Source organism: Anas acuta, chromosome 2, assembly GCF_963932015.1.
Source record: "Anas acuta chromosome 2, bAnaAcu1.1, whole genome shotgun sequence".
Taxonomy (NCBI): domain Eukaryota; kingdom Metazoa; phylum Chordata; class Aves; order Anseriformes; family Anatidae; genus Anas; species Anas acuta.
The window spans coordinates 90,213,192-90,240,960 of NC_088980.1; the positions used below are offsets into that span (position 1 = coordinate 90,213,192).

Here is a 27,769-nt window from a genome sequence, read left to right on the forward strand (position 1 = left end):
TTTTTTCCTGCCCCTCCCCATCCTGTTTTCAGTAGGACACATGTGGTCTCTACAAAATCGATCTCTTTTGTGAAAACAAAACCAAATCTGTGGTTTTAGTAAGGTGTGTTTACAGCCAATGCCCGGCTGATTTATAAACCACGAAAGCAAACACTGAAAAGACTTTTATAAACAGCAGAAAGAATACTTAAGGGTTTTTTGCTTTTTTTTTCAGTGGTTGTATTTTTTGTGGGTGGTTATGGTTTGCGGCTTTTTTTTTCTGTTTTGGTTTGGTTTTTATATGCTAGGAAAGTTTTAGAAATCTCCAAGCCTGCTCTAAGAAGAAATTTCTTTCTTTCCCAACTCGTTCTGAAACACTGCAAAGAGGAATTACATAAAATTGTAAATCAGAACTGCATTTTCCTCATTTATAGTTATACAACCTGACGGTCAAACCTAACCCTTTCCTATGCTAGAAGAGACACTGCCCAGGAGGTGAACTTCGTGAAATGTAGACACTTTTATCCTTTGTCGGTGGCAGCAGGGAAGCCAAGCACCTTGGATGCCCGTGTCCCTAAGCATTTGCCAAGAAGCACGTTTGAGAATTTCCATCTGCGAGGGATGCTTTGGGGACTGCTGACATCTAGTGCCTACATAAGAGAAGTTTCCCTGATGGATGTTTTTGATAATCTCCCTGAAAAGGAGCAGAGTCAACAGGCCAAGACAGACAGCACCATCCTCGGCAGTTCCAATGTGTTGCTCACAGCACACAATTATTTCCAAATTTGCTCAGCACTGCAGCAAGGAAAGGATTATTGATGCTGTCCTAACAGCATCTAAGCCATGAGCACAAAATGAGTCGTACCTGTTGCAGTGAGAAGCACAGCTCTGCTAACACAGACCTACAGCTCCACACCTGAACCAAAAAAATAATAATATTACAGACCCACATAGAAGGACACAGCTCTGAACCTGACCAACAACTTGTGCCAAACCACAGAAGAAAGACTGGTCGTGGGAGAAAGGTTTTGACAGCCCTGTGACCAACTTCACCCTGGAGAATCCTGCCAATTAGGATCGCATCAGATTTAATTTACTGAGGAGATGAGCTTCGGAGTCAATGCAGAACAGCTGTATAATTCATTTTATCTGCTGGGATCTACAAACGAACCATTTTCCATATAAATATGAGCACATGACCCCCACTGCAGAAAAACAAATACAACCAGTAGCTGGCATTTCCTGCGTAGTACTGTAAATGTAAAATCTTAGGCTAAACTAGTCTGAACTGCTGGCACAAGGCAAAAAAACTTCCCCTACCTTAAGTACAGTGCTGGATAGAAGATACTTCTTACAGAACTATGAAAGACAAAGCAGTCTGAGATCAGTCTTCAGAAGGTGTGAGGGCTGTGAGGGGAACCATGCTGAAACGGGTGTAGCATATAAACATGTAAAGGCATTTTTATAGCCTGCTTTGAGACAGCCTCCCCTCTGATTCAAGAAAAAAAGATGCAGAAAAACTTCCTTCTTCCCTGTTATACCTAAGTGAAGTTCATGCAGAATGCATGTCCTCTACATAAATTTTTTGTAAACAACAAAGAGAAGGCTGGAATCAGGGTAAGGAGCTCAAACAATTTACTGCCAGCTCCTATCTGTAAGGCCAGCAGTCTGCTGCATTTCTTGATCAACCTCCTTCAAAGAAAACAGAGGAACTGTAAAGCAGGAAACTCCAGACTGGTACCCAAAAAAAAAGTGTAATTGTTCCCAGTCAAATTCTACTAGCAGGCACCCTCTCGCTTACCTAGTACACCAGAGGGAATCAGAAAGGGAAACAAGGACTGTGCGCATTCCTCCTTTCCACAAGCCTTCCAGGTGGTGCAAAGCTCCCAGGAAGGCCACAGGCACTTTACACCTTTGCAAGACAGAACTGTGGCTGGCTGGAGCACAGACATTTGTAGTTCACCAGATAAAAATTGCCATAAACTACCGTGTGCTGCTACTCAGGTGCTGCTCTCACGGTCAAGGCACTCCATGCAGCAACAGGCATTTGCTTGTCTCCTCTACACTTTTAAGAAATGCTTCATTTATTATATTCCTGGCAAGAAAGTACTCCTTACTGCATAAGGGAAAAAATTACTTATGTTAATTAAGTTGTTCTGAATTCAACTATTTCAAAACACAGATCTGGATTGGCTTAGCTGGCTGCTAAAAGAAACAGTGAAAAAAAAAACAGTAAAAAAAAAAAAAAAAAGAGATGACCATTACTTTTGCTTATCACAGAGTATCTACAAACAAAAACAGATCTAATTTTCATGATTTTCATACAGGATACCACAGAGAAGGAGCCATGGAGAGTTCGGGTCCCAGGAAAGAACTGAACAATAGAGCAGACTGACGTGCAACATGCAAAACTCCTGTGTGGCTAACAAGCAGAATGCAGACATGCAAACTTGGTCCTGCAAAGTAACACGGAAATTAAACAGCCTGTCAGTGCTGAACTGCAGTTCAAGCAGATGCCACGAACCGACCCAGCTCAAGGCTCCCCAGCAGCACGGATAAAATTAAGTTACCCTGCTGCAGTTCTGAGATAATACAAATCGAGCCATGGCAAAATTCATGAAACTGGAAGAGGAAAACACTGTAAAATGCATAGATGATGCCAGGCTGAGCTGAGGTTATTTAAAAAAGGAAGACCTTAGTTTCTTTCTCATATAGTGTCCTAGAAAGAGATTTTGGCAGCTCACTTAGCTGGTTACTGGTTTGCCTAAGGAAGCCCATGGTTAATTATTTTGATATAAACTCAATTTTTCACAAGGAACTTAAGTCTGAAGAGTTCTAGAAACTTTTTTTTTTTTGCCCAGTTAAGATCTTAGAGCACCTCAGTGAACACAAATGTCACATGAGAAACACCAACATGAAGCTGAAGATCAGATGCTGCTAAACAAACCTGCACTGAGCACACAGCCATAAGCGCACTACAACCAGAGTCATGAGGCTAAATCCACACAACTTCCTTTGGTAGTTTTCCATTTACCAGCTGTAACTATAGCTTAATTAACTGAGCTTGAGTAAAGGAGTGGTCTTGGCCAAGACACATAGTCTAGTAACGCTGATTTTAACAGGTATGTGAATCCAAAGGAAAAGTCTTAAACTTATCAAATAAACTGCACAGCAACTAACTAAACCTTCAAGCCATGCTCGTGTTCTTCCACCACTTCACTGAAGGTAAAGGGAAGAAGCTTGTACCTTCGTCTCTTAACGAAATGAGAATGAGAGAGACTGCCTGTCTTGTCTGCTCAGTCTTAATTATACTCCTGAGGACAAAGCAGACCAGAAACACTTCTCCCCTGACATCTCCCAGCACATGACACCACTTCAGAGTACAACTGCTTTTTTTTTTTTTTTCCTTTCCTGGTATACACCTCCAAAGCCGTGTGAGGTTTCAGCATACACTAGCCCCACCAAAGGGATAAAACTAGGATTCAAACACACACAAATCCAAAGTCAGAAGCCTGGTAAGTTTGCAATTTGATTTCCTGGCAGTTTCTCCCTCTTGCCCACACAGGTGAATCACTTTTAACCAGTTCTTTGGTTTCACCTCCATGTGCAAGTGGAAATAAACGCGTGTCACTTTCCACTCAAGGTTTCTGTCGCTGTTATGTTTCTGGGGTATTGTTTGCTTTTTAAAGCAGAAGAGTCTAGCTTTAAAAGCCTGCTTTTAAAAAGCCTTGGACACCAAGGAAGCTGAGCGTGTCAACAGCACATCGGTACATAAAAAAAAGTACAATTTTACTGATCCACTCTGCTCTCACACAGCCACTTCATTCAGATATGTCGGTTTGGGGGTTGGTTTTTCACATTTTTAACTAAATATTTCTAAATAACAAAGCGAGGATGAGCTACAGCAGAGTTTTACTCTACGCACTGAGGGAAGAGAAGGCGAAGCAATCTCTGCCCGTCCCCCTTATCACCACGCACACTTGTAAGTTGGCCACGCAGCTTCACTTGGCACTCCAACTGCATCTACACTGCTTGAAATAAGTAAATAAATGGGTACAGATCTGGAAGCCTGCAGGTCTCTTTCCCGAGTTCCTCGCAGTGCCTAGAGCCGCCTCATGCCCAAAACCTCCCCTGGATTACCCCGATTTAAGGTCACCTCACAACTGGGTGTGACACAAAGGTGCTGGCCGGGCTGTACCTCAGTCAGCGACTTTTTAAAACCCTTTTACACGCACCTTTACCAGGGCAACCGGGGCTCCCCCTCCACACCCCCCCACCTCCCCACAGCCCCCCGAAATCACCCCGCGCCCTCCTCACCCACTGGCTGCTGAAGTAGTCCAGCCCCTGGCAGATGAAGCAGGCGAGCTGGGCCAGCAGCAGCTGCACCCCCAGCGAGCTGCCCAGGCAGTAGAGCCCGTAGAGCAGCGGCCCCCCGGCGCCCAGCAGCAGCAGCAGGCGGCGGCGGCGCAGCACCTGCTGGCCCAGCGCCTCCACGCCGTAGTTGGCGAAGCAGGCGGGCAGCAGCAGGGCGGCCAGCAGCACCGGCGTGCCGGAGCGCTGCAGCCGGCCGAGCCAGCGGCGGCCCAGCGCCGTCAGCGAGCTCTTGAAGGGGTGCAGGAAGGTGCCGCACAGCACGGCCCAGAGCAGCGGCCGCAGGAAGGCCTCCAGGATGAAGTAGACCAGCACGGCGGCGCCGCAGCACAGCCCGGCGAACAGCAGCGCCCCGGTGTTGTAGAAGGCCTGCTTGATCGGCTTCTCCAGGCGCGGCAGCGATACCCCCGGCACCCCCGGAGGGGTGCCCAGCGGCAGCCGCGGCGTGGCCGTGGCCCCGGTCCCGGTCGCAGCCCCCCGGCCCCCCGGCGGCTCCCCGCGGCCGGCCATGGCGCCCCGCAGCCCCGCTGCCAGGGGGCGACGCCACCGCTGCCGCCGCCGGAGGCTCGGGCGAGGGCGCGGGGAGGCGGCCGGGGCCGGAGTGCCGCCCTGTGGGGAGGGAGGGTGCCGGGAAATGTAGTTTTTTTCCACACGAGGAGGCCGCTCCGGCCCCTTTTTGGCTTTTTTTTGGGCAGCTCCAGCCCTCGGCTGTGGCGCTGTGGCACGGAGCGCTGCCCCCTCCCCCCCCCCCCCCCACAGCCCTCTCCTGAGGCGGAGCAGGTTTCCCACCTCTGGCGTGCAGCAGACGACAGCTCATGTTTTACAGTCTGAAAGCCTCAATAAACATGCTTGCTCTGAGTTAAGTTTCCTGAGTGCTGAGACCCCCAACAATCCAACAGGTTTCCTTTCACACACCCCAAGCAGCCTTCACCCCGCTACTGAAGCCAGCGGTGATGCCACCACAAAGCCTCCCTAGCGATCTTCCCCTTTCCTTCTGAATAAGAAATGTGACACAATGCAGAGGTGCATGCCCCTGAACATACAAAAACTCCAATTGATTTACAAATTTAATATTTGCATACAATTTTAATGTTACGTAGCATCACGGTAGACCTGTGCCCACCAGGACCTCAGCCTTTCTGGTATGCTGTAGATATCCCCAGGCTGAAATTACTCCGAGCACAACTCTTTTCAACATATAAAATAGGAAACTATTTCGCTCTTTTTAAAGGCAGAGCAGTAAAGACAGCCTAGGAGTGCTGCAACCTATCTGTCCCATTGGCCCAGGAGAGAAGGACTCCGTTTTTTCCCACACTTGCCGTAATGTGTTGTGTCCTGCAGCCCTAGGTGGGGCAGGACCCAGCCAGTTTCTGCGAGCTTTTGGCTCGCAGTCCCTACTCTTCCATGCTGCAAGGGCTTTGCTGCCAGTTACACGCCCGTTCCTGCTTGCAGAGGGCCCTCTCGGCTCAGGCAGCTTTTTCCTTTGCCAAGCAAACCATGTGCCAGTTCAAAGGACTTTAATTTCATGCAACTGAGGCATTTAGAGACCTACAGGTACCTTGTTTGATCCTGACGGGGATGATGCATTACGAGCAGCTGTCCGTAGGAGAGAGGAGCTTTTATTGCACCTGAAAATGATACTGTCACTCACTGCTCTTTGATCAAATACAACTACCTTCTGGCAGGGTGCTGAAATAGGTAGCAAACACACACCACTATCCCAGTCTTTTCTCTTTGGTTCCTGCAGACAGGAGGAAGCATGCCAAAAAGAGACTCTAATGGCTCATTATAATACATCTATTGCATTAAAGTTCAATTAGCAAGTGTCAGCCGAGATTTACAGAGGGGGAGAGTTGAGAATACAAATCTTTCCATTAGATACACAGAGATGCTGGCAAATCGAATCTTCATAGGCACATCGTTACTCCTTTGATTCTTCTTAACAGACACAGGCAGTCATGTTCTTCACAAACAGAAATTAATGTCACCTCTTTGACTTGAGTGAGGCTATAAATACTGACTTCCACAAGCTGAGGATTTGGCCCCCACTGTAGAAAGCCTTTCCTATCCAACTGTATTTCACTGTTCATTATAGACAACTAAATACACCAGAAATTTAAAACACAGAACAGAAAAATCAATGAAATAAAGATTGCTATCTCATGTGTATCTCACATATTGCAACACAAACACTTAAGAACAGGGAGATGAATATCAGGAAGCAATCTCTGAGGTGACAGCTCAGGGAGGATCTTCACAAAACACATCTCAAGGTCTGAAAACTTAATTCCACAGCAGATTTCAAATAGTGCCTGCAGCCTGAACTGCTGGTATTGTTTAAGGTTGAAGTGCAATGTGATTTTAGATTCAGGACCTATACTATCAGAAATTTTGGATGTATATTTTGCTATTTGTAATTCTTCAGTGATGAAGACGATGGAAAAGGAACTCTTTTGTGGCAATACAGAAAACGTGTATGTGCCTAAAAGTACCCCTGTGGTAAGTATCGATGGTCCTTGATGCTCTGTTACACAGAGTAATATAAAGTGAAATATTACCTAACAAATAAGTAAGCTTCTCACTTCTATCTGCTGCTGCATTAGTGCCCATGACTGTGTGTGTGCTGAATTGAAGCTGTTTGAGTCTTCTCTGAAACAATTCCAGGCACCCACCCACAGTTCTTATTCACTGCATGTGCAGCTGCAAGTTCCAGGCTGCCTTAAAAATGCTACCAAAACATGGGATGCTGAGGTGGCCAGGAAACACGGCAGACAGACAACAGCAAGTTAATAATGATTTATACCTGTAATAACCGCAGGAAACTATGCAATAGCTCAGTAATAAAGCCACCAGATGTCAGCACTAGCCTGTACACTTGGAAAATAAGTCTTGAGAAATCTTTTTTTTTTTTTTTTTAAGCTCTGTATAGCTCAATATTTGTGATCACTCAGCTGGGGTTAATCTCGTTTCATTAATTCACCACAGTTTAGTAGAAAAGTAATCTCTTCAGATGAGTGAAAAACATATTTAAACCACTACATATAAGAGCAGGACCAAAGGAATAAAATATATGTAACACTTTAAGTTCATCATTTGGATGTAAACCTTGTATTTTTAGGTGACCGGCGCATACCTTTGTATTTTAGCCTACAGGAAAAAGTTAATCTTTTGTGCAGATTCACCAGATTGACTGTTAAAGTGAGATGACTCCAAATTAAATATTATTTACAAAATAGTGGTGAAAAGAAAATGAAAGCCAGCCCTTAGGAGCAGGAGGTCTGGAAATACCCAATGATTACAGCAGTAACTGACTGCATTGTGGAAACAACTTTGTTCAAGGGCTCTGTTAAAGTAAATGGCATTACCGGTGCATAGAACTATTCAGGGGCAGAGTCTTGTTAAGTTAATGAGGGGAATCAAATGCACGGTGGTAAGGCACAGCAGTCAACAGCATCAACAAAAAGATGTGCATTCAGTGGGCCAGCACACAAAAACACTAATAATATGGGATGGACAAGATCTAGAGCACTATCTCTCAGGGTTAGCCCACATGGCAGCTGTGTGCTTGGAACAAGAACTGGATCTACACCGACCTGAGTGACAGAAGGGTATTTTGGCCTTGTCCAGTTTGTGACAAAATGCCTTACTAATCATCAAACATTACATGGTGCAACATGGAGTAAGATCTAGGACTGTTGATCATGACCACTTGGAGTGTGCACAAGCAGGAGATGCTCACGAGACCCACCCTTTCTTGCATTGCAGGCTGCAGCTTCAGGGTAGCAATACTGCATACACAAAGAGAGCACACACCATAAAAGCGCTGTATTTCTTGGTGTCTTGAGCCAATTCTTCTCAGCCTGTCAGCAAAGAGCTAAAATACATACCCAAGCTTGAAAGATCTTGGAAATAGAAGCTTCCCTTTTCGAGAAACTTCTAGAGGTGCTGTTGCTTGCTGACTGCTGAGACTTCCTCCCCTCTCTGTTTCCAATCTCCAGCTTAATTTCATCGTCTTTTTTTGCAAAACCACTTCAGGAGCTGCTCTGTTTGGCCATGCAGTGGGGCAGCGATGACAGCAGGACACCCCAATTTCTAATAGTTATCACGATTGAAGCTGCATCACAGCGGTCACAAACACACAACAGAGGTCACCACAGGAACCCCTGAATTCTTTTTACTTCATTTGTTAAGATACAGATGATTGCTTTTACTTACAGCTTCACAGCAATTCTGATGGTGGAAAGAAAAAAAAAAATCGTCTCCCACGTCTGTTAAGTTGCTATTGTGACCGGTCTCACTGACTTGCATGGAATTACGCAGGATAAATTCAAGCCCATGGCACGGGAAGGAATTATTAACACAACACAGGGCAGCAGCAGAGACTTTAGCCTCACAGAGAACTTCTTTTTCTCCCTTTTACAAATGCCACACCACACATTTTCTTAGACTAAAAAAAGCATTTATTATAACAGGTTTATAAATATTGTTGTATGTCACTGTCAAATGGCTAAGAAGGCTCACTTTAACACCAACATTTAGTATAAAACAGATGTTACAAAGCAGTATTTTAGGGCATGCATTGATTGTAAAATAGTCCCATAGGTCACCACAATTTCATTATCTATTCATCCAGCGTTATTTTTTCAAAAAGACTACTGCATGAATATAAATAAGTTTGATGATTACTTCTGGACTACAAAGCCCCAGCTCGGCACTCCCACCCAATCAAAAGCTCACCATCTTCAAATGGATGCTGGGTGTTGGCAGACAGAACTGAGCCTACAAAAAGGCAGAATACCAGCTAACACTATACTTACAAAGTGCTTATTTGTGTGTTTTATCTATGTATGTTAGATTGAAGTTTACTCTTGAGAACACTGAACAAAATCAAAAGGTACAGCTGACATTTCAGCTTCAATTTACGTAACACAACACCAAGTGGCAAGAGTTAATGCACTTATGACAGTCTGCTTACTTGCAAAGAGCTTAAGGCAAACCAGACCTTGGGATATATTAATCAGAAATACCAAGACATACCAGGCATCTGTCTTAACCTAAACAGAACTCACCACGCTTCAAATATGTTAACAAAATTTATCTCCCTAAATGAAGGCTGGGGGCATCACGCAGAAGTATCATGGTCCCATTTTCCCAATGAAGTTAATAGGTTTGGAATTTCATCTTAGACCTTCCGTGTCAAGATTTGAGTGATCTTCCAGTTTAAGAGAAAATTATTGCAGTAGTTTTTTCAATTTTATTTTTATCACTGGTTTCATATCACCAGCTGTGAAAAACTGAAAAAACAAATCATTGCTTTCCGAATATCTCTGAAGCTGATATAATATTTTGTGTTTAAACAATAAGCCTTTCTCCTGCTAGATTTTAAACATGACATCTGTGTCTTCTCTCCAATTATCCTAATACTCTATATGACAACATTTCCCTTACTTCTTGAACTGTTTTTTTTTTTTTTCATCGTATTTAGAAAAAAGAAGAAAATAATGGGAGGCTGATTTTTGTACCAAAGAAGTCAACAGAAGTTAGTACATAAAAACTGAAAATATAATAGCCTAGTAGGCAACATGTCAGGTTTGCATATATTTTTGGACAATGATACAGAAGAAAATATCACCTATGAGTAAGGGAACATGTAAGATTGTCCTTTTTTTTGTTGTTGGAAAGTACAGCCTATCCATTAGTTGTTAAAGTGCCTTCTACACTTTTCAGATTTGCACACTTACACACTAATACATTTAACAAATTTACTCTGCCTGAATATTAATTCTGGAAAGAATATTTTTCATTAATACAAACTTTGCAGATCACTGTTGTGAAAAATCAGCAAGGATGTTTTTACTCCTTTGCACAGAATCTAGGTGTTTTTTTCCTTTAGTTTAGTCCACTACTATTACCATCTCATGAAATTGAACCAAAAGGTGTGAAGCTTAAGAGAGAGCTGTGAGACTAAATTCTAGTCCCTCTGATGTAGTGGGAGGTGTCCCTGACCGTGGTACAGGGTTGGAGCCAGATGCTCCTTAAGGTCCCTTCCAACCCGAGCCATTCTAGGATAAATTCAGTAATGCTCTGCAATTGCTAGTTGCCACGAAACGTTCACTGCCATGAGTAAGCATTGAAGCCATAAAAGAATTGCAGCTGTTGGGTACTTTTGAAAAATCCAGTTCTTTAAAAATCCAATTTCTTTAAAATACCTTTAGAGAATGTTTCTTAAAAGTGCCATAGAAAGTTTCAACCTTGTAAGGACGTTCCTAAATACACTCTAAATGCAGATCAAAATTAGCCTATCCTGAGAAGCAGCCTTTCTACAAACATGGGTGGTGAAGCTCTACATATGCTCCAACCTCAAATCAGTGAGAGAACATCCCTACTTCAGTGCGAAACATGGAAGCAAGTTAGAAATTAGTACAATTCAAATTATTTAGCAATCCAAGATAAAAATCTGGCCTTTTCCTTACAGCATATTCTTTGCTATTGCCAATGCAATCACAGATTTTCAAAGAAAGTAATACCTGTTCAGTCTGCTTTTTCACATCTATCGACTCCACAAGCTGCACAAGTCCTCCTTAACATTTCAAAATTACACTGATTTTACCTCACTATCTGAGCCCAAATTAGAGAAGTTAAATTACAGAGTACAAACATAAATAGCTTTACCAAACTCAACGTAAAATTGAAAAAGTGACCCAATTGATTTTTTTCATACTAATAGAAGGTGAAGAAAAGGGAAGTTTACCTAGATCTTATTCTGTATCTGCAAAAAATCAGACATATGAATTGCACAGAAATAGCTAGAAAGGAAAAAAAAAAAAAAAAGAAGCGATGAAAAGTTGGCATATGGTAAATAAATATAAATGATTTTCTTTTGATGAATTTTTGTACTCAGGAAATTAAGATTTTCTTTACAGCCATCAACAGGCTTCCAGTTAGATCTCTATCTTAGCTGGGCAGGCTGTGGAAGGACTGCAGTAGGCATTATCACACTATTACAGAAATAATGATAATGAAATTTTAATTAGGGGAAAGAGACAACGGACAAAGAAAACTGTTAAGACTGAGAGCTCCCACCTTCTGAGACTTGAACTGCCACAGCCAAGCAGTTTGCAAAATGGCCAGTGAGCAGGTACGTGTGCAGCAGCCAACTGTTGCTGCTGTGTGGATGGTCCTGATATGTTTTTTTTTTCTAAATTTAAGGGCAAGATCAAGCCTCTAGCTCAAGCCTTGAAGTTCCCTGGGAGTACATATCTCAAGGCATGAATCTGACCATCTGCCCGCATCATCCCTTACCCAGCTAGGACCTGCATAAAAGTTAAAGTCTTGTTCAAGTCAGATTCTGCACCTTCTTTTCATACCAGGTAGCATTTTCATGTGATTTACATGTGGCAGAGCCAAAGTCATGCACAAACGGGAAGTTTGACGTAACCATCAAACCGTCCTTCTCCTTCAGCCTTACTAACAAACTCTCCACTCTTCTATCCTGAAGCATTGGAGGTCGCCTCTGCCTCATCGTACAGCTCCACCTGTTCTTCACGCAGTGGCATCAGGGCTGAGATGGAGGATGCCAGTTCATGCAGGGTGTGCAGCACATGCACAATTCTGTGAAGCACCAAAACAACTGTAATACTTCAATGTTTCTACTCCTACCATAAATTTAAGGCTCTGGACCAGTTATACCTTGTATAAAATATTAGCACTTTTAGAATCGGCATCTGTAGAAAAGAGTGATATTAGACCTTTCGTAATTTGCTCCGTGAAATATGTTCCCTTCTCCTAAAGCTACTACTGAATGCTTTTCTCTGGGGAAACCGTGTGGAGAAGTTAAAAAATTAAAATACACCTGCTACACATCAGCATGGTAAACCAGGGGTCACAAAATGTAATTTAAATGCTGGTAAAAAGCTACCAGGTATAAGTTCCAGTTCTGCCCCTAGAGAGCAGCACAGTGCAAACCTCCAGCACCACCCCCCAAAAAGAAAAGGTTAGAAATCAGAGTCTATTCCACAAAAGGAGAATAATTTACAATTTACTTCTCTTTAAAGGGGTTTTTAAATGTCTGGTGCATTAGAGGGACAGGAAAGTAAGCATAATTAAAAAGATTTAGGAGGAGCCCTGCCTCCTTCCTCCCCCTGCAGCTTACAGCAGTATTTACTTACAGGTAAGTGGAGTCATATCCACAGCACAGATTCCTAACCATGACCTGGGTAATCACGAAGACAGCTGTGCTTCCATCGTCCTTATCCACTAACTCCTCTTCACAGCTGGGCTAAGACTTCTCAGGATCCAGGTGCTAAATAGCACGCGGCAGCTGTGGGAAGGAGTACAGGACATAGGCTAGCGACAAGAACTGCTCTTTTCAGAGGAAAACTGGGCACTGACACTCACAGTAGGAATATGATCCACAATTTGGCAAAAGAAGGTAGACGAATTTAAGGGATTTGGTGTCAGATGAGCTGTGCTGTTGGCCATTTCCACTTCACAATAGTCATGAGTACATGGAGACAGGTGAAGAGCTTTTCTTCCTCATCCAGCCCCAGGATATGGAGCCCCAAGCCAGCTTCAGAGCTACCATCAGTGTGCTGATGCGCACAACACTCCAGTTATTCTCTAATTCTTGTGTTAAAGACTGGAAAACTCAGTGCCAAACACAACCTTTGGCAACGTTTAACCCAGCCTGAGGAGGTTCCATCAGATTAAGGCAGCTATAAATGCTTATTTTCTTGCTGTCCAAGAATTGCAAACACAATCCATCAATAAGGACACGGAGGCCTCAGAGGGATTTCAAAATGTCTAATCAATATATTCTCTTTCAAAAACAGAGCAATTCCCTTATAATTAGAGGATTTTGGATGAAAGCTTCACCCTGTATCCAGTGACATTTTAAAATCTGCTAGGCTTTCTTAGGAAGAAAAAAGCCAAATCAGCATCTAGAAGTATCTCAACTATGCTTAAAAATAGTTATTTGAATCCACTGAAGGAAAACAAAAACAAACTTTATAAAGGTCTGTCCTCTCTGCTTATTTTACCCTTCCCTACACTACTCTTCACTAATTTCATGCCTAACTTACTATTTGTAGTAGAGTACCTATCAGACTCCACAGTCAAAAATCAAAGCCCCTTTGTGAGAAGCACTGTCACCAAGAATCTCATTTCTTTATCAAATAGCTTATAAGCATGTGTACATTACAGGCAAGGTGGACAGAGCGAGCAGAAGGTGGGATTGTGTTTAGTGTAACAAGCAATGGTCACAACTGAATGTTGTTGCGCGTGGAAAGAATAATATACTCAAGCCTGCTAATTACTGCTTAGTGGCCTCTTCCAGTGCTATCACTCTAATTAATTATCCTTCTAATTAACATTCAAAATCGAATTTTCAAAGGCCACCATACTCTAAGCGTTACTTTTCTAAACCTTATGTTTCTATATCAGGTCACCCTGCAGCGAGACACTCTCCCTCTCAAAATGAAAGCGTTTTCTAAATGTGCTGCTGCTTGCTAGTAGGCACCATAAGGAATCTAGAAGTGGTTCAATTTGGAGAAGGAGCTTTCTTTCGAGGGAGACGTTTTCCTTTGTTTTATATTGGTACGCATTACATAGAAAAGTCAAAAAAAAAAAAAGAATTGAAATGCCATATTCACTTTAAAATTACTTTTGAAGAAAGCTGCTTCTTAGTGATTTGGTACAGCAGGGATCAATCCTGCTTTTCAGTCTTAAGAAAGAAAACATGAAAAACAAAACACTTCCCATGACAAGTTAATGTGCCCACTCAAATGTTACGACAGCAGGTACCACACAAAGTTAAGTACCATTGAATTAAAGCCTTTTCATTTCTCTTATTACCTTTTTGTCCTCATACTTACTCCCAAATACTAATTTCTAAACACTTGCACATTCTTTGTACGAGATTTGTGTTCCTGCTTTTTCCACTCTGAAGAGTGACTCTCAAAGTACCACAATACAACAAACTTTTTTCACTGAAAAGAAAAAAAAAAAAAAACAAAAAAAAACACCTTACTGCAACTCCTGCTTCTAATTTGGTATTTTCAGCTCTCCTTAAGCTTTCTGCAAAGCATTTAGAGAAAGAATTGTAGCTTTTCTCAGATGTATGAAGTAGTACCTAAAATTTGAGAACAGTTTACTGGAGAGTAGTAACAAAGCTAAACTCAATCATCAACTTAAATGCCAAATAACAGATTGCCTTGCTGCTTGTTGTGGACTTTTATTTCCTCCCATTTGATTAGAGACGCTTAATTAGTGCTAATTAGGTCCTTTGAAGTTTGGGTCAAAGATTTTTTTTTTTTCAGAAGTGCACATTTCTGCTTATACTTCAAAAAGGGAAAAGTACAACAAAGCCACCAGGCAGCACACTTAAAAGTAACCCTTAAAAAAAAATAAGAAAAAAAAAAGGAAAGAAAAAAGAAAGAAACTGTATTTCTCCCCTGATTTAGCACTTGGTACAGCTGGGGCCTGAAGCAGTTTCTGCTGTGCACTGGGTATCTCCGTAAGTGGCTGTGCTTCAGCTCTGAATTCGCTGTTGCTTTAGAGCCTGAACTTTCAACCTTGAAGCAGCTCTGACTCCCAGTGGGCTGCCTCGCAGTGGAAAGCAGCTCCACATGTGTGTTGTACGTTTACCCTGGTATCATTACTGTCATCTTTAACGTACCTCTGAGCCCAGGTCTAGCCAGGCTGCCTTGCATCCAGCACTGTGTTAAAGAAGTGAAGAGGAGCCCAAATGGGCTTCTATCGTACTTCAGTACCTTTCGATTATTAAATTAGTCTTTTAGTGGGTAATCCGGGAAACGCCTGAAACTAAACCAGTAAATTACAAGGCCATAAACTAAAGCAACCCTGAAGCTACTTTAAATAGCTGCAATCTCTGCGAAGGAGCTGTGGTATCTCAGCTCCCGCAACTGCCTACACTTTAGCATAAAGGAGAAGGAATTTGCCTGAACGATTTCTTCACTTCAGCTGGTTGCTTAATATAAAACTCATTAACCATGACTTCAGCTCTCTGCTTCAGCCGCTCTTATGCCCCAATTTTACAGCCATGATGGTCCAAAGCTTGACCTTCCCCATCAGGTGGTTTCCACTAAATATTTTATCAGATAATGAGTTGGTTATTCAGCTTGCAAGAGGTAATTTATACTAAGTAAGCTACTGTATACACTTTTCAAGTTCATTTCCCTCTGAATTCCTCTCTCCCCTCCTGAACTCCAGGTCCAGCAATTTTAGGCAAACAACTCCTTAAAGACATCAATGCAAGTATCACATATTACAAAGTAAGCTTTCTTTTAAAATGGGGGCAAGGGGTTTGTGATGGAGACAAATTCCTTTTCAAACCTATTTTTAAATACTTAAAGCATAGGTTTCAAGAATGCAGAGCCTAAAAAAAATATGTCTATTAGCCTCAGTCTGTGAATAATGGTGCAAACCCAGCAAAGATGGTTCCTTTTTTTACACTCTATGCAGCAACGAAAATACAAAGGAGGTCCACTGCATATTTTAACAGCTCCTGCATTACAGAGTCCTCAAGCACACAACATTAGAGAGAGTTTTGGTGCAATGATGCAAGTTGGGAAGTAAGCAAGCAACCTTATCCAAGCACATTCAACTGCTCCATGGATGTGTCATACGCTTCCTGCTAACGAAGTACAGAAAATCTCCACACAAACTCACATTTTTTCAGAGTATTATATGGCTCATAAAATACATTCTGACACTTTCCAGTTTGATAAGATTTAGCATTCATCTTTACAGCATTTATTGGTGATAAAATTTCTGGTGTATTTCCTCTTTAGACCATCTTTTTCTACAGTAACTTCATTTTAGCAATGGTTTGATGAAATTAAAGATACCAATCTTTTTATTAATTCCCATCTCTCCTTACAAATAATCTCTTATATTTCCATTTCTTTGTAAGCACGCATCAGCTGCCCATATTCATCTTTAACGTGACCAGGATATACAGGCATACAACACAGAAAAAAACCAGATTTCTCAGTACTACTGCACAACTACTTAAAAACATTATTTACATGTCAGCAATATCACTGCTTTGTCATAAAAAGAGAAAAAAGGAGTTCATCGACTGGGAGGATATCCTATGGCTTGTTGGGAACTTCTCTGTGTTTTAAACTTGTTTTTCCTATGGATGGGGAATTTAAATAACTGCATTCTCCCTTCCCCTTATTTAAATAACTTCATATCTCACTCATAAAAGAAGTAGCCTTTATTTTCAGGAAGGTTGCTGAAACACTATTGTTATGAAGACATTCATCGCTTCTTCTCTACTGAAGAGAAATCCTGTTCATGCTTGATTATGCAAGTTTAGTCTTGGAAAGTACCAGAGCAAGAAAACCTTGATAAATATTAAAAAAATAAATCAAAAAATGGGATTACTGAAGGTTAGGTTTTAAACTGCAGTGTCAGTATTCTGATCTTAAGTTCAGAAACTGCACCTGGGAGTTGTTCTGTATGCACCAGAATTACCAAACAGCACTATAATGTTTTCCCAAATTTGCTTTCTGGGAGCAGTATGGAAGGCAATTTTGTTACTTGATAAGATGTCCATCACTAGGCTCTCCTAAACACACACACAGACACCTCTCCCAAACACACATACACACACGCGTGCACACACACACATTCATTTTACAAAAGTCTTTTCTTCTTTAAGCGAGTAGTCACAACACTGAAAACATTCTCCTACTTGTTCACTGATTATTCTTAAATGATTTGTCACCACTCTGCCACTCAGAAATGGTTACTTCCTTCTTCTGAGAAGCTAACTATGTCCAAAAGCAGCGCGATGATGATGGTGGTGTGATATAAATCCCAATAAAAAACGCATCATCCATCCGTGTATCTGTCCATCCTGAGAAACTTCCACTGACAAATCCTTGCTACTTTCCAGAGGTCACGGGGTTCCCATCAATAAATAGAAGGTCAGTGCAACAATGAGGAGCAAGCAGAATGGAGAAGAGAAGGTCTGATAGGCAGCTGATGGCATGAAAATATCTTCGTACTTGTAAATACTGACCACACGCTCTGATACAGGTGGTGAGTCTATATCATGACGAGTTATAGAACCTTTAATAGGTAAGGGCAGAAAGAAATAATGTCAGGTGCATTTTTTTTTCTATAACTTTGTCAAAGAAACAGGCAGAAAGACAAGTAATTTCCAAACCTAGAGGAGCATGCACTGTTACACTGTCAGTGAGTAGTTGTCTGATTTCTGAAATTAAACATCTGAATGAAACAACTGTAATTCAAGTAAACAATAAACACCCCTCAGAGGAATTCAGAACTTCCAGCTGTGAATTATCCTTACTTAAATTTAGCTTTGGGGAGTGGGGATAATAGCTACATACCCAAGAAAACATGACATGGAGGACTCTGCCAGCTTGCTCACCTTCCTGTTTATCCATTCTTAAGCCCGATGCTGCCATAATTTTAGTTCATTAAGAAAGGAGGGGGTCTAGTAAGAATGAGGAAAGGCATTATCATATTTTGGTACCTCAGCTGTTGGTAGCACCGATATTGACTTACCCTGAATGGCTGGACCCCATGCAAACAGGTAGTACCAACTCAAGTGCAGATCTACGATTGTTTCCTCTCGGGGAACATACACGGGACGCTTGAACCGACAAGTTACACGATTGTTCTCAAAAACCCCTTCTTCATCTCTGGCAGGATTTCTCTGGATTTCCTTAGCCCACTGGCCAACATTATAGAAGTGCTGTATTCGGACTCTTCCGTTGTCATCATGGACACAAGCCATGACATCATCTCCACCCTACATGGTAAAAACATTTAGGTAGAAGGAAAACAAAGAGCGTCACAAAGCATTTCCTCATTTATGTAGATAATTTTAACTATTAAAAACGAAGACACGGGGCTCTCGTTCTCTTTTTCTTAATTATGTATACACAGATAGTCTTTTCCCAGCAATGTTTATTCATCTAGACTGAACAGCACAGAGTAAATATATGCTTACCCTTACTGCCTCTGCATTTTCTTCTGGATTTTTCTAAGATCCATAACAACCTAACATACATAATCTATTTGTAGACATGGTATTGCCCTGACATCACGCAATTAATTGACCGGTAGAAGGCTGTTTTCTTCTGTAACATGTCAAGTTCTGGGATCCTGCTTCAGGAAAACTGGCAGCCTTGAACCCTTCCTGTGTGCAAAACCCACTGCATCAACATCACGGACAGAAAAGCAATCTAACTTAATAAGATAGAGGAGATGAATCTACTCAGTCTGGGCAAATAATACCATCAAGTACAGTCTGTCTTTTCTAATCTCTTGTCATGTTCACTTACAAGAATATCACTTCTCAGCTATCTTAAGAGAAAACACAAAATGTTCAGCAAACAGTGACAGAATAGAGAATACCACACAAGACAAGGAAAGGGTAGTTGACGTGTGCTTCTCCCCATAACATACACAGCCACCAACCAAAGAAAGGACAGAAAGAAGTGAGACAATTATTCCTATAGGTCAATCACAGAAAGATTACACAGTTATTGGAATGGTTATTCAAGGTAACTGTCATAGTGGAGCACTCAAGAATTAGCCTTAATTTTAGGAGTGCTATCCTGTAGAAGCCCCAGTGTCAAGGTCCATCCAAACACTGTGCAAGTTTGGTGCGTGGCATTTCACTGAATGCCACTGCTGTGGGGATCCGCACCGTGTTAAATGCAGGTCCTGCTTCTACAACAAAAATCTCTCTGATAGGACATGCTGATGACACAATCAATGCTCGTGAGCACCATCTCTCAGTTCTTTGTTATAAGGAAAAAGGTGCAGTGCAACTATTCCTATGTAAATATGTAAATGACATGCCGAAAGTGAAGGGAAAAGGGAACAGCTAGGTAAAACACATGCTTGAACACTTTTTGCACCTCAATACTGCTGCGAGCGACCTTTCCAGGTTCCGTCCTGAGCCTGTCACTGCTTTCCATAACTTACTTGCCACGTTTACATGTTGTACTTCTGAGCACCAATGCCTCATTTTTAAGTACAAAGAGTTTTCACAGTTTTTCACGAAGAAAGAAAAAAAATCATTTTGAACCTCAGCAGGCAAGGAAGTCCACAGGTGCAAAAGCATAATGTTATTTGAGGCAAAGAAATAGGTCATAGGACTTTTTAAAAATCTACTGAGAATCCAATGTACTTTTTTTTTTCCCCTGAACTTCTCTATCCAGGCCACAGAACTTGGATTAGGGCCTCCAAGGTACAGCCCGCTTCTCACAGCCAAGCTGTTTCAATGGAAAGTCATTTTTCCAGTAAAGTCTGTGTATCCCAGGACACCAAATACTGCATTACACAGGATGGGTGAGGGATGTGACAGAAAGCTTGCCAAGGTAACACTAACAAATTGATAATCATACTCATAACTGATCATCTCTTTAAAGTCTGTCTAACTACTGAAGTTCAGTGTCTTTGCTTTAAAGCAGTGGCGAGGCAGATCTACTGCAGGTACATCAGAGTTACAAATTGGTAAATGATCTCTTTACAACTTGAGGCCAAAAGTTTAAAGCTGCTCAGCTGCTCTGAAAACCCTATTGAATACTTCCACTTCTAGGCATCTAAACTCCTCCCAAAATTTAGCTGTAAAGTTGTTCCTCACAACATTAAACATGAACTGGTTCTTACAACATGAACAGCTCTTTATGACACAGAAGATCGCTATCCTTACTGTGCTTCTTTGCAGCATCATACTAAGGCATAGTTATTAATGAGTGAAAAGCACCTACCCTTGCATTTTCTATTTCTCATTTTGGGTCTGAAAAAAGGTGGTTAAGTCAGTGCAAATCTTCACATTGCTTTTTGTGGCTCCTAGCTCAGGACTTCTAAGCTGTCTTTTTTCAAACTACTGCTTCCAACTATACATAAAACACTCCTCTCTTCTGACTTGTGATATAGCACACAGATTCAGTATTTTCTGATATGCTCAGGAGCGTTTCTGTACAAGCACACCCACGTTATGAACTGCACTTTAATGCTAAACATTTTATAAAGAGCATAGTAAAACATGTGATGGTGGTGAGGCACTGGCACAGGTTGCCCACAGAAGCTGTGGATGCCCCATCCCTGCAGGTGCTCAAGGCCAGGCTGGATGGGGCTTTGGGCAACCTGGTCTGGTGGGAGGTGTCCCTGCCCATGGCAGGGGGGTTGGAACTAGATGGTCCTTAAGGTCCCCTCCAACCCAAACCATTTGGTGATTCTATGATATTGTCTATTGCTCAGTTATTTTTACAGTCCATACATTATATATACGTGCTCCTGTTTTGCTCAGTGAAACACAACGAAAAATAAGGCTTTTGAATGAAAAAGTAAGTAAAAGAATATGCATAAAACCACAGACAGTAAAATCCGTGAGAGATAGAAGAAGAAATCTTAACAAGATTGCTTTCTAGACAATGTATATAACGGAGTAGCAGCCATTTATTCACACCTTTGTGGCTTTCCTGGAACAACACACAGGTACAAAAGAAGAAAAAAAAAAAAAAAATCCAAAGTTTAGCAGTGAAAGCCATATTTGTACCTCTGAAAGTGGAAGATTTCCTGAAGAATAAAATTATTTGCTATTTAGTTTTGGATGTACCTTTTGCGCAAGTAACACTGAAATAAAATACAACAGGACATTCCCACAGGAGTTGGCTTATGTCTGAGGGCTTTTCTAATAAAAAGACCAAAAGCTAGTAATATTCGGACAGTCAGAGCTAACCTAAAATGCTATTATAATATTTAGTTAAGACGGGAAAGGACATGTCAGTAAGGATGAGGCAGTTTTTTGGGAGACAGCAGACCTGGCTACTGCTCCTGGATGGCTACTGAATGGTGCTTTGTTGTCAGCAAGTCAGTTTCTCCTTATATGCTCTGTCTCTGACAGATAAAATATAAACCATTTGTGTAATAGCATGTGAAAGTGTGTACATTGTCACCATAAAGAGTCTTACCATTTTCTTGTCTGAAGAAAACCCCACCGCCACCCAGCCATCGGTATCGGCACTCAGCTCAAACTCAACATCAGCTCCTATCCTCCGGTAACTCAGGAAATAGTCACAGGTCTCTGCATTACATCCAGGTTTACCATACCTAAAGGGAATGGGAATTGCACGTAACCTTTCTTTTCAATTTGCTGCTATGGAGTTGATTATATTTCTGCAAGAAAATCTAAAAGAATGTATTTTGGTATAATGGCAGTAAAACATTTATTATGCTATACTGAAGTAGTACTGTTAATTGTTCGCAACTATTACTTTTTTACAATCATTATGGCAATAAATGAATTACACATATCATCACTCTGTAGTCCTTCTGAGGCCTTGTTTTGTAAATGCCTGATGAAAATGAAAGAAACATTAAACAGTCTAGTCTGTAGCCATGACGTATATACTTAAATAACTGTTTCCTCAAATAATGTAGTCCATAATTATAAAGTATGTTCTCAAATAATAGACTTTTTTTTTAATGAATATAGAAAAATGGCCAAGCTCTCAAATGCAATCAGTCAGCATTTGCAAACGTAAAGGTACCTGCATTTTTATCTCAGACTGACCTGAAGCATCCCTTAGTTTTTCCACAGTCATCCACTCTGATTTTTGCAAATGGATCCACAGGAGGTGCAGTAGGGAACGGGTAACCTGTAAAATGAGAACAAACCATTACCAAATAAAATACAAGGCATAAAAAGCAGTAGCACTGAAGAGAAAGGGTTCCGATAGTATATACTTTGCTAAGAACTGAGCTGTATTGACACAGGACTACTTTGTCACAGGCACAATCCCTCAATCAGAGGGTCCTGATACCAATGTAACAGAGAGGAGTAAAAACAAAATTTTCTCAGGTTTGCAATGAAGAAGGATGCTGGAACGTGGCTTTGCTGCAGTGAGGGTGTGAGGTTTTTCACAGACAACGTCATGTTATGGCAGCATGAACACAGAGTGGGACAGTCAACTAATGAACAGGGATCTCCACTGAGTAAGCTCTTTGTGCACTCCTAGACCCCTTGGGAAACCTGTAAGAGAACTAAGTCTGACTCCTTAGCCACAAATGATGGTAGTAAGTGTAAATCCAGGGCACCAGACTCAGAGCTGTAGGAACGGATGCCGAAAGGACCTCACAATACCTTTTCCTTACAATACTCTCCTTTCAAAAGTAAATAAAATACGCACTGGACTAGCAGGTAGGAGTATCAGAACTGGGAACTGCCTGCGGTGATGGCCTGCAACCACCTGTCAACTAAGACACAGAAGAGCCAGACACTGAGGGATTCATGACTCTGGGCAACCACCTATCTGCTCTACAATAATACACTGAAAAGACACCGACACGCCTGCAAACAGGACCTTTCCCCGCCTGCCTTGTAGACGCTAGGTTTTGATCCACCCCCCTTGACATTTATATCTATTATTTTACTTACCCGGCTGCAAAACAAAACACACCTAGCCAGACGCAAACCCCATCACACGCAAGATCAGCTTAATAATTACGAAATACAAGCAGCAGGGCGGGACGGGGCTGTGCCCGAGGGCGCTGTGGGGGTCCCCGTTGCTGTGGGGTCCCCGCGCTGTGGGGTCCCCGCAGGCGCGGCGCAGGCCGCGGCGGGCAGAAGATGGCGGCGGGCGCTGGCCTTCGTGCTGAACAACGCCGCCGCCGCCAGCCCCGCTCCCCACGGCTCCCCCATGCCCCGTCCCGTCCCGTTTTGTCCCGTCCCGTCCCGTGCCGCCCCGTCCCGTCCCGTCCCCGCAGCGCACCCTCCTCGGAGAGGTAGCGCAGGTCGTAGAACTCGCTGGCGAAGGTGCCGTACGAGGAGTCGTGGGGCGCCGCCTCGTCGCCCGGCTCCCCGCCGCCCGCCTCCCGCCGCCCTCCGCCGCCCTCGTCCGCCGGGCTAGCGGCGGAGCCGGCCATGAGGAGCAGCAGCAGCAGCACCAGCAACAGCGGCACCGGCAGCAGCCGCCGGGCGCCGCGGCTCCGCTCCGCCATGGCGGCGGCGGGGCGGGGAGGCGGCGGCGCCCGAGCGCGCCGTGAGGGGCGGCCGCCCCCGGCTCCTGCGCCACCGCCACCGCCACCGCCACCGGCACCGGCAGCGGGGAGAGGGCAGCGAGGAGCCGGGAGCCGCCCCGGGGCTGGGGGGGAGATGGGGAAGGGGACGGGGAGGTCCCAAAAGCGCCCCCGCGGGAGGGAAAGGGGCGGCCCGGAGGGGAGATGAGGGGTGGGCGCGGGGTGGTGGGGTAGGGCTTGTGGTGTGGTGGTGTGTGGTGTGGTGGTGTGTGGTGTGGTGTGGTGTTATGATGGTGTTATGTGGTGTTATGGTGTTGTGGTGTGGTGTTATGTGGTGTTACGGTGTCCTGGTGTGGTGTGGAGTTGTGTTTCATCAAGCAGTGCGGTGTTATGGTGTTGTGTCATCATCTTGTCTAGTGTGGTGTTTCCTTCTCTTCTATTTACGTCCTTTTTTCCATGATTTCTCAGACGGGATCGCAGAGCACCACAGCATAACGTCCACCCCAGGTAACACCAGCTGCTCCCCGTGCGGCCGCGTGTCTGTGCTTGGTCCCGTCTGCACGCCGCGTAACGCGATGGCATGAGTGTGGCGAGCCAGGCACAAGGAGCAAAACCCTGCCTGGGTCTCCAGCGCCTTCCCCAGGCTCCTACAATCAGCCCTGGGCTCGTGGCTGGAAGTCCGGGGTCTGCTGGTGCTCCTGCTGTGCTACCTGTGGGTTCGTGGAGAAGCGACGGCTGTCCAGCCCCGTGCTCTTCTCCAGGGGCTGGGTTGCCGTCTTCTGGTGAGGACTGTAATCGTTTTGTTATCTCATTATGCATGACAGTGCTTCCCCTTCTAAGAGGCTGAATGGAGACTCTGAAAAACATCGGGTTTGGGAGGGGGATACTGAAGAACATGCCGTGGTCAGCAGTGCTCGGAAAATTAAAAGATCCCTCAATTTGCAGCGTTCATTTTTTAATACCGATGACTGCACTGAGTTACTTCTTGGTGGTGTGCTGAGACTTCCCGAGATTAGGCTGCATTAGGGGCGAGCTTGTTCCTTCTGGCTGAGCAGTCGCTTGTAGTCCCAGAGTATGCCCAGGTGCATCTTGCAGGGGATGTTAATTCCCACCTGCATGCTCCATCGTCCGGTGGAGCAGGGTGTGATTTCTCACCCCAAACAGAGGAATGGCCACACAGTGGCAAAAAAATAAGGTGCAAAAGCAATTTTTGACCACATGCAAATTCAACGTGTTCCATAGTAGCCTCTGTAAAAAGTCATGGGTGACCAACACCAAGCTCAAGTACAAAATAATGAGTCGCTTATTCCCCTCTTATGGAGCTTGGAAAACTTTACCAGGCCAATGCAAACAAGCAAACAAACAGCAATAGAAAAAAAAAAACTTATAAATCAGGCTAACAGGAAAATGAGGCTGTGGCTTTTTCTTTCTGGCAATAATCAACTCTGATGAAGGCTCCGCATCTCCTTTTGGAAATAGCTACCCAACTGCTGTAATGCCTGTGAAGAAGCATTTGCTCAGCAAGGGAACAGCTGTCAGCTGCGTGCTGTTTTTCCCTCCTAGGAAACAGGCTTGAGAGCACTTTGATGCAGGCGACACTTCACACTAATAGTAAACACCTAGGATATTTATCATGTATTGCTTGCACCTACATGAGAGCTATCCTTTTAAATCTGGCAGCTGAGGTACTGTCTTTGATAGGAGTGAAGCTGGACTCATTAGCTACGCTGAAGACATGGCTAAGAGCCTGACCCTATTGCGTTTGCCTCCCTCCTGTTAAATCCTTAAATTAAAAATTAAAATAAGTCCTGATACTCTTTTTTTTTTTTTCCTGAAACCTCTTGTGTTCACCTGAAGGTTGTCCCTGTCACAGAAATGGTTTCCTCGTAGGAAGCGGCGTCATATTTAGACTGCTGGAGCACTAATGATGACCCTCATTTTTTTCACAGAGAAGAGCACAGCGGTGTTTGCAGCGAACAGGAAGGTCCACAGTGCAACTAATAGCCCTGCCCGTGCGGCAGCACTTTGCAGGACAGATCCTGATGTGATCGAGTAATTAAGGCTGCCATTAAAAAAATACATATTAGCAGAGGGAGTCTAAACTGCAGCTTCATGAGCAGCTTTAATCCTTGAATGTCCAAGCTGCCTGAATGTTGTTCTTTTCAGCTTGCATGTCCTGGTGACACCTTTTCTAGATGGACACACACATACCAGAAGAAGAAGGTATTGTGGCTCTCCAACACAGAACCATACAATCACAATGTCCTGAGTTGGAAGGGACCCCCACAGGTCATCAAGTCCAACTCATGGCTACACACAGGACTGCTATTGCTTTTCTGCTTCTGTGCACAATCTAGAGGGCTTCTGCCATTTGATAGTCCTCTTTTAAAAGGCTCAACCTCCTTACTCAGCTCTTGATAACTTAATACTATTCCCAATTCACCCCAAAAAGCAGAAGCTGTTTGAGTTCTTACTGCCCGGCCTCTCCCTCAGCATATTCACGCCTCAAAAAGAGCTCCTTAAACTTTAGAGCTTCTGGTTATTTCCACCAAATCAAGGCGTATTGAAAACCCAGTACGTACCCACCAGTGCTGAGTAACAAAAGAGCTGATGGGACAGCAGCTTCCTTGCAATAGCTCAGCAATAATCCGAACTGGAATTTGTAACTCATGCGCAGTTTCCTCAACCCCTTAGCGCAGTCTTGTTCAATACAGTGAATGTGTTTACCGGTAACTTATATGAGGCTTGCCTTTATTAAATAACAATACATATTTTCGTCAAGAAGTCACTCCTACCATGCTGCAGTTAACTACCTGTGACTACCCAGAAACATGCTTGCAGTGCTAGTAACTTAGACCCAGATACAGGAGAAAATACACTAGCAATTTCTTGCAATCAGAGCTTCTTCAAGATGATCGATGGAGGAAAAAATCTTGAATGCCAATAAATAAAGAATATCTTCTAGGAGGAAAATAAAATACAAGTGATCCCCTTAGAAAAACAGAAAACTACAGAGGAAAAAGAAGTGTGGTATTTCTGCAAGCCTCCAAGCAAAGCGATGCGTGAGCTCTTTGGAGGCATGTTACTGCTTTACGTCTTCTGGAAAGGCAAGAAAATATCAACCCTGAATATGTTATCATCCAAATAAAAACAGCTTTAGATCATTAGATCATCTCTTGCTCAGCATTGGTAAATCTTTCTTTTTCTGCCTACACTGAATTATGTATCTGGTCTCGCTCCAAGGGCAATCATGCCTCTGCAGCCAATACTGCTCACAACAGCACTCTTTCTATAAAATTAATCTACTGTAGGAAAAAAGCAATGTCTCTATGTTCCTTTTTTTTTTTTTTTTTTTTTTTTTCGAAAGCATAACACGCACCAATCTGGAGACTAAGTCCTGCAGTCTTAGACACTAAATCAGCATGAATTTTGCTTCAGCAAGCGTTACGGGACCTTCACGAGGTATATTAAAATGGTGCAGCTTTTTTTGTGCTAGTTTATATCAGGCAGCTCATTTATTTTCTCCCAAGACTATGTTTGTGGTTTTTTTTTTTTGTTTGTTTTGTTTTGTTTTTACCTCTCTGGCACTCTTTGCTACCCCAGCGTGAATGAAGTGCTGGGAGGTAAAGCTGCCCTGAACGCCAGATCTGCCAGATGGTGGCACAATGTGCACCAGGAGGTTTTGGAGCAAAACTTTCCACACTTTTAAAAAGTCCTTGCTACAAAGAGGCTATTTATAGTGTTATTCTAATAAGGAGCCAAAACAGAGCAGCCTTTTATTAGAATTTGCAATAGAGGGCATTACGCTGAGGCCTCCCCATGCATAAATACCATTTACTTATTGTGCAAAAATTGGCCCGGAGAGCTGAAAATTCAGCTTGTATTAGCAAAGAGCTCATTTAGGTAGGAATGTCTTAAAGAGTTTAAGCAGCACTGGCAGAATTCAATTAATTCCATGTGCGACAATGTCATTTCATCCTAATTAGTTAAGAATTCAGAAATAAGAATTAAAAAAAAAAAAAATGCTCTCTCCTGAGACTCCAGAGAGTTATGGGGAAAGTTTTTCAAGTTCTGCAGGTTGGAAAATAAATGTTTAAAACAGCCTTTCTCCAGCCCAAACTGACAACTCTGAGCGTAAATAAGAGCAGTAATAATAATTAATAATAATAGTAGTAGTAATAATAGTAATAGTAATAATAATAAGATAGCCTTGTCTTCCAGGTGAATATAAGTGGGCAAGAGACATCAGCAGAGAATTCATTCAGGTTTGCTTCTCTGTTGCATTCTGACCACGTACACATCATCCCCTTGTGAGCAAAAGTTGCAGGAGAGGACACCTCGCCTCAAACAACCCAGGGATAAAATCCTGGGGCTGAGGGAACTTTCT

At 43.0% G+C, this 27,769-nt stretch overlaps 2 protein-coding genes across 13 annotated transcripts in view; both read right to left on the reverse strand.

Moving 5' to 3' along the window:
• The window catches only part of TMEM245 (transmembrane protein 245), an 86,098-nt gene extending 81,142 nt beyond the window's left edge, over positions 1-4,956 (reverse strand). For 3 of the 5 annotated variants that reach the window (XM_068671138.1, XM_068671135.1, XM_068671134.1), the window contains exon 1: positions 4,297-4,953. In XM_068671138.1, coding sequence (XP_068527239.1) covers positions 4,297-4,860 — 564 coding nt within the window. In that variant the 5' untranslated portion in view covers positions 4,861-4,953. Of the gene's footprint in view, positions 1-4,296 lie in introns of all 5 variants that reach the window. The other 2 variants (XM_068671136.1, XM_068671139.1) reach the window with 2 other exon arrangements.
• Positions 4,957-9,543: 4,587 nt separating this feature from the next.
• On the reverse strand, positions 9,544-23,532 carry FRRS1L (ferric chelate reductase 1 like). Of its 8 annotated transcripts, none has more exons than XM_068671146.1 (7): positions 23,136-23,532; positions 21,938-22,022; positions 21,336-21,474; positions 17,911-18,157; positions 15,026-17,451; positions 10,560-12,670; positions 9,544-10,513 (listed from the first exon to the last, which is right to left on the reverse strand). In XM_068671146.1, exons 1-5 carry the CDS (start codon positions 23,362-23,364, stop codon positions 17,279-17,281), a joined length of 873 nt encoding a protein of 290 aa, XP_068527247.1. In that variant the 5' UTR covers positions 23,365-23,532; the 3' UTR covers positions 9,544-10,513; positions 10,560-12,670; positions 15,026-17,278. The 8 variants fall into 8 exon arrangements, with proteins under 8 accessions (XP_068527247.1, XP_068527246.1, XP_068527243.1 ...); XM_068671145.1 differs by having other exon boundaries at positions 14,480-17,451; XM_068671142.1 differs by having other exon boundaries at positions 10,560-14,336; positions 14,480-17,451.
• Positions 23,533-27,769: the final 4,237 nt, after the last annotated feature.

What these genes read in the sequence shown, in the direction of transcription:
- FRRS1L (XM_068671146.1), bottom strand. Translation starts at nt 23,364, where the DNA reads ATGGCGGAGCGGAGCCGCGGCGCCCGGCGGCTGCTGCCGGTGCCGCTG. An exon ending in AAAACTAAGGGATGCTTCAG is followed by an intron (nt 21,475 to 21,937) that starts GTCAGTCTGAGA and finishes CATTCCCTTTAG; the next exon opens with GTATGGTAAACCTGGATGTA. An exon ending in TTTCTTCAGACAAGAAAATG is followed by an intron (nt 18,158 to 21,335) that starts GTAAGACTCTTT and finishes TTTACCATGTAG; the next exon opens with GGTGGAGATGATGTCATGGC.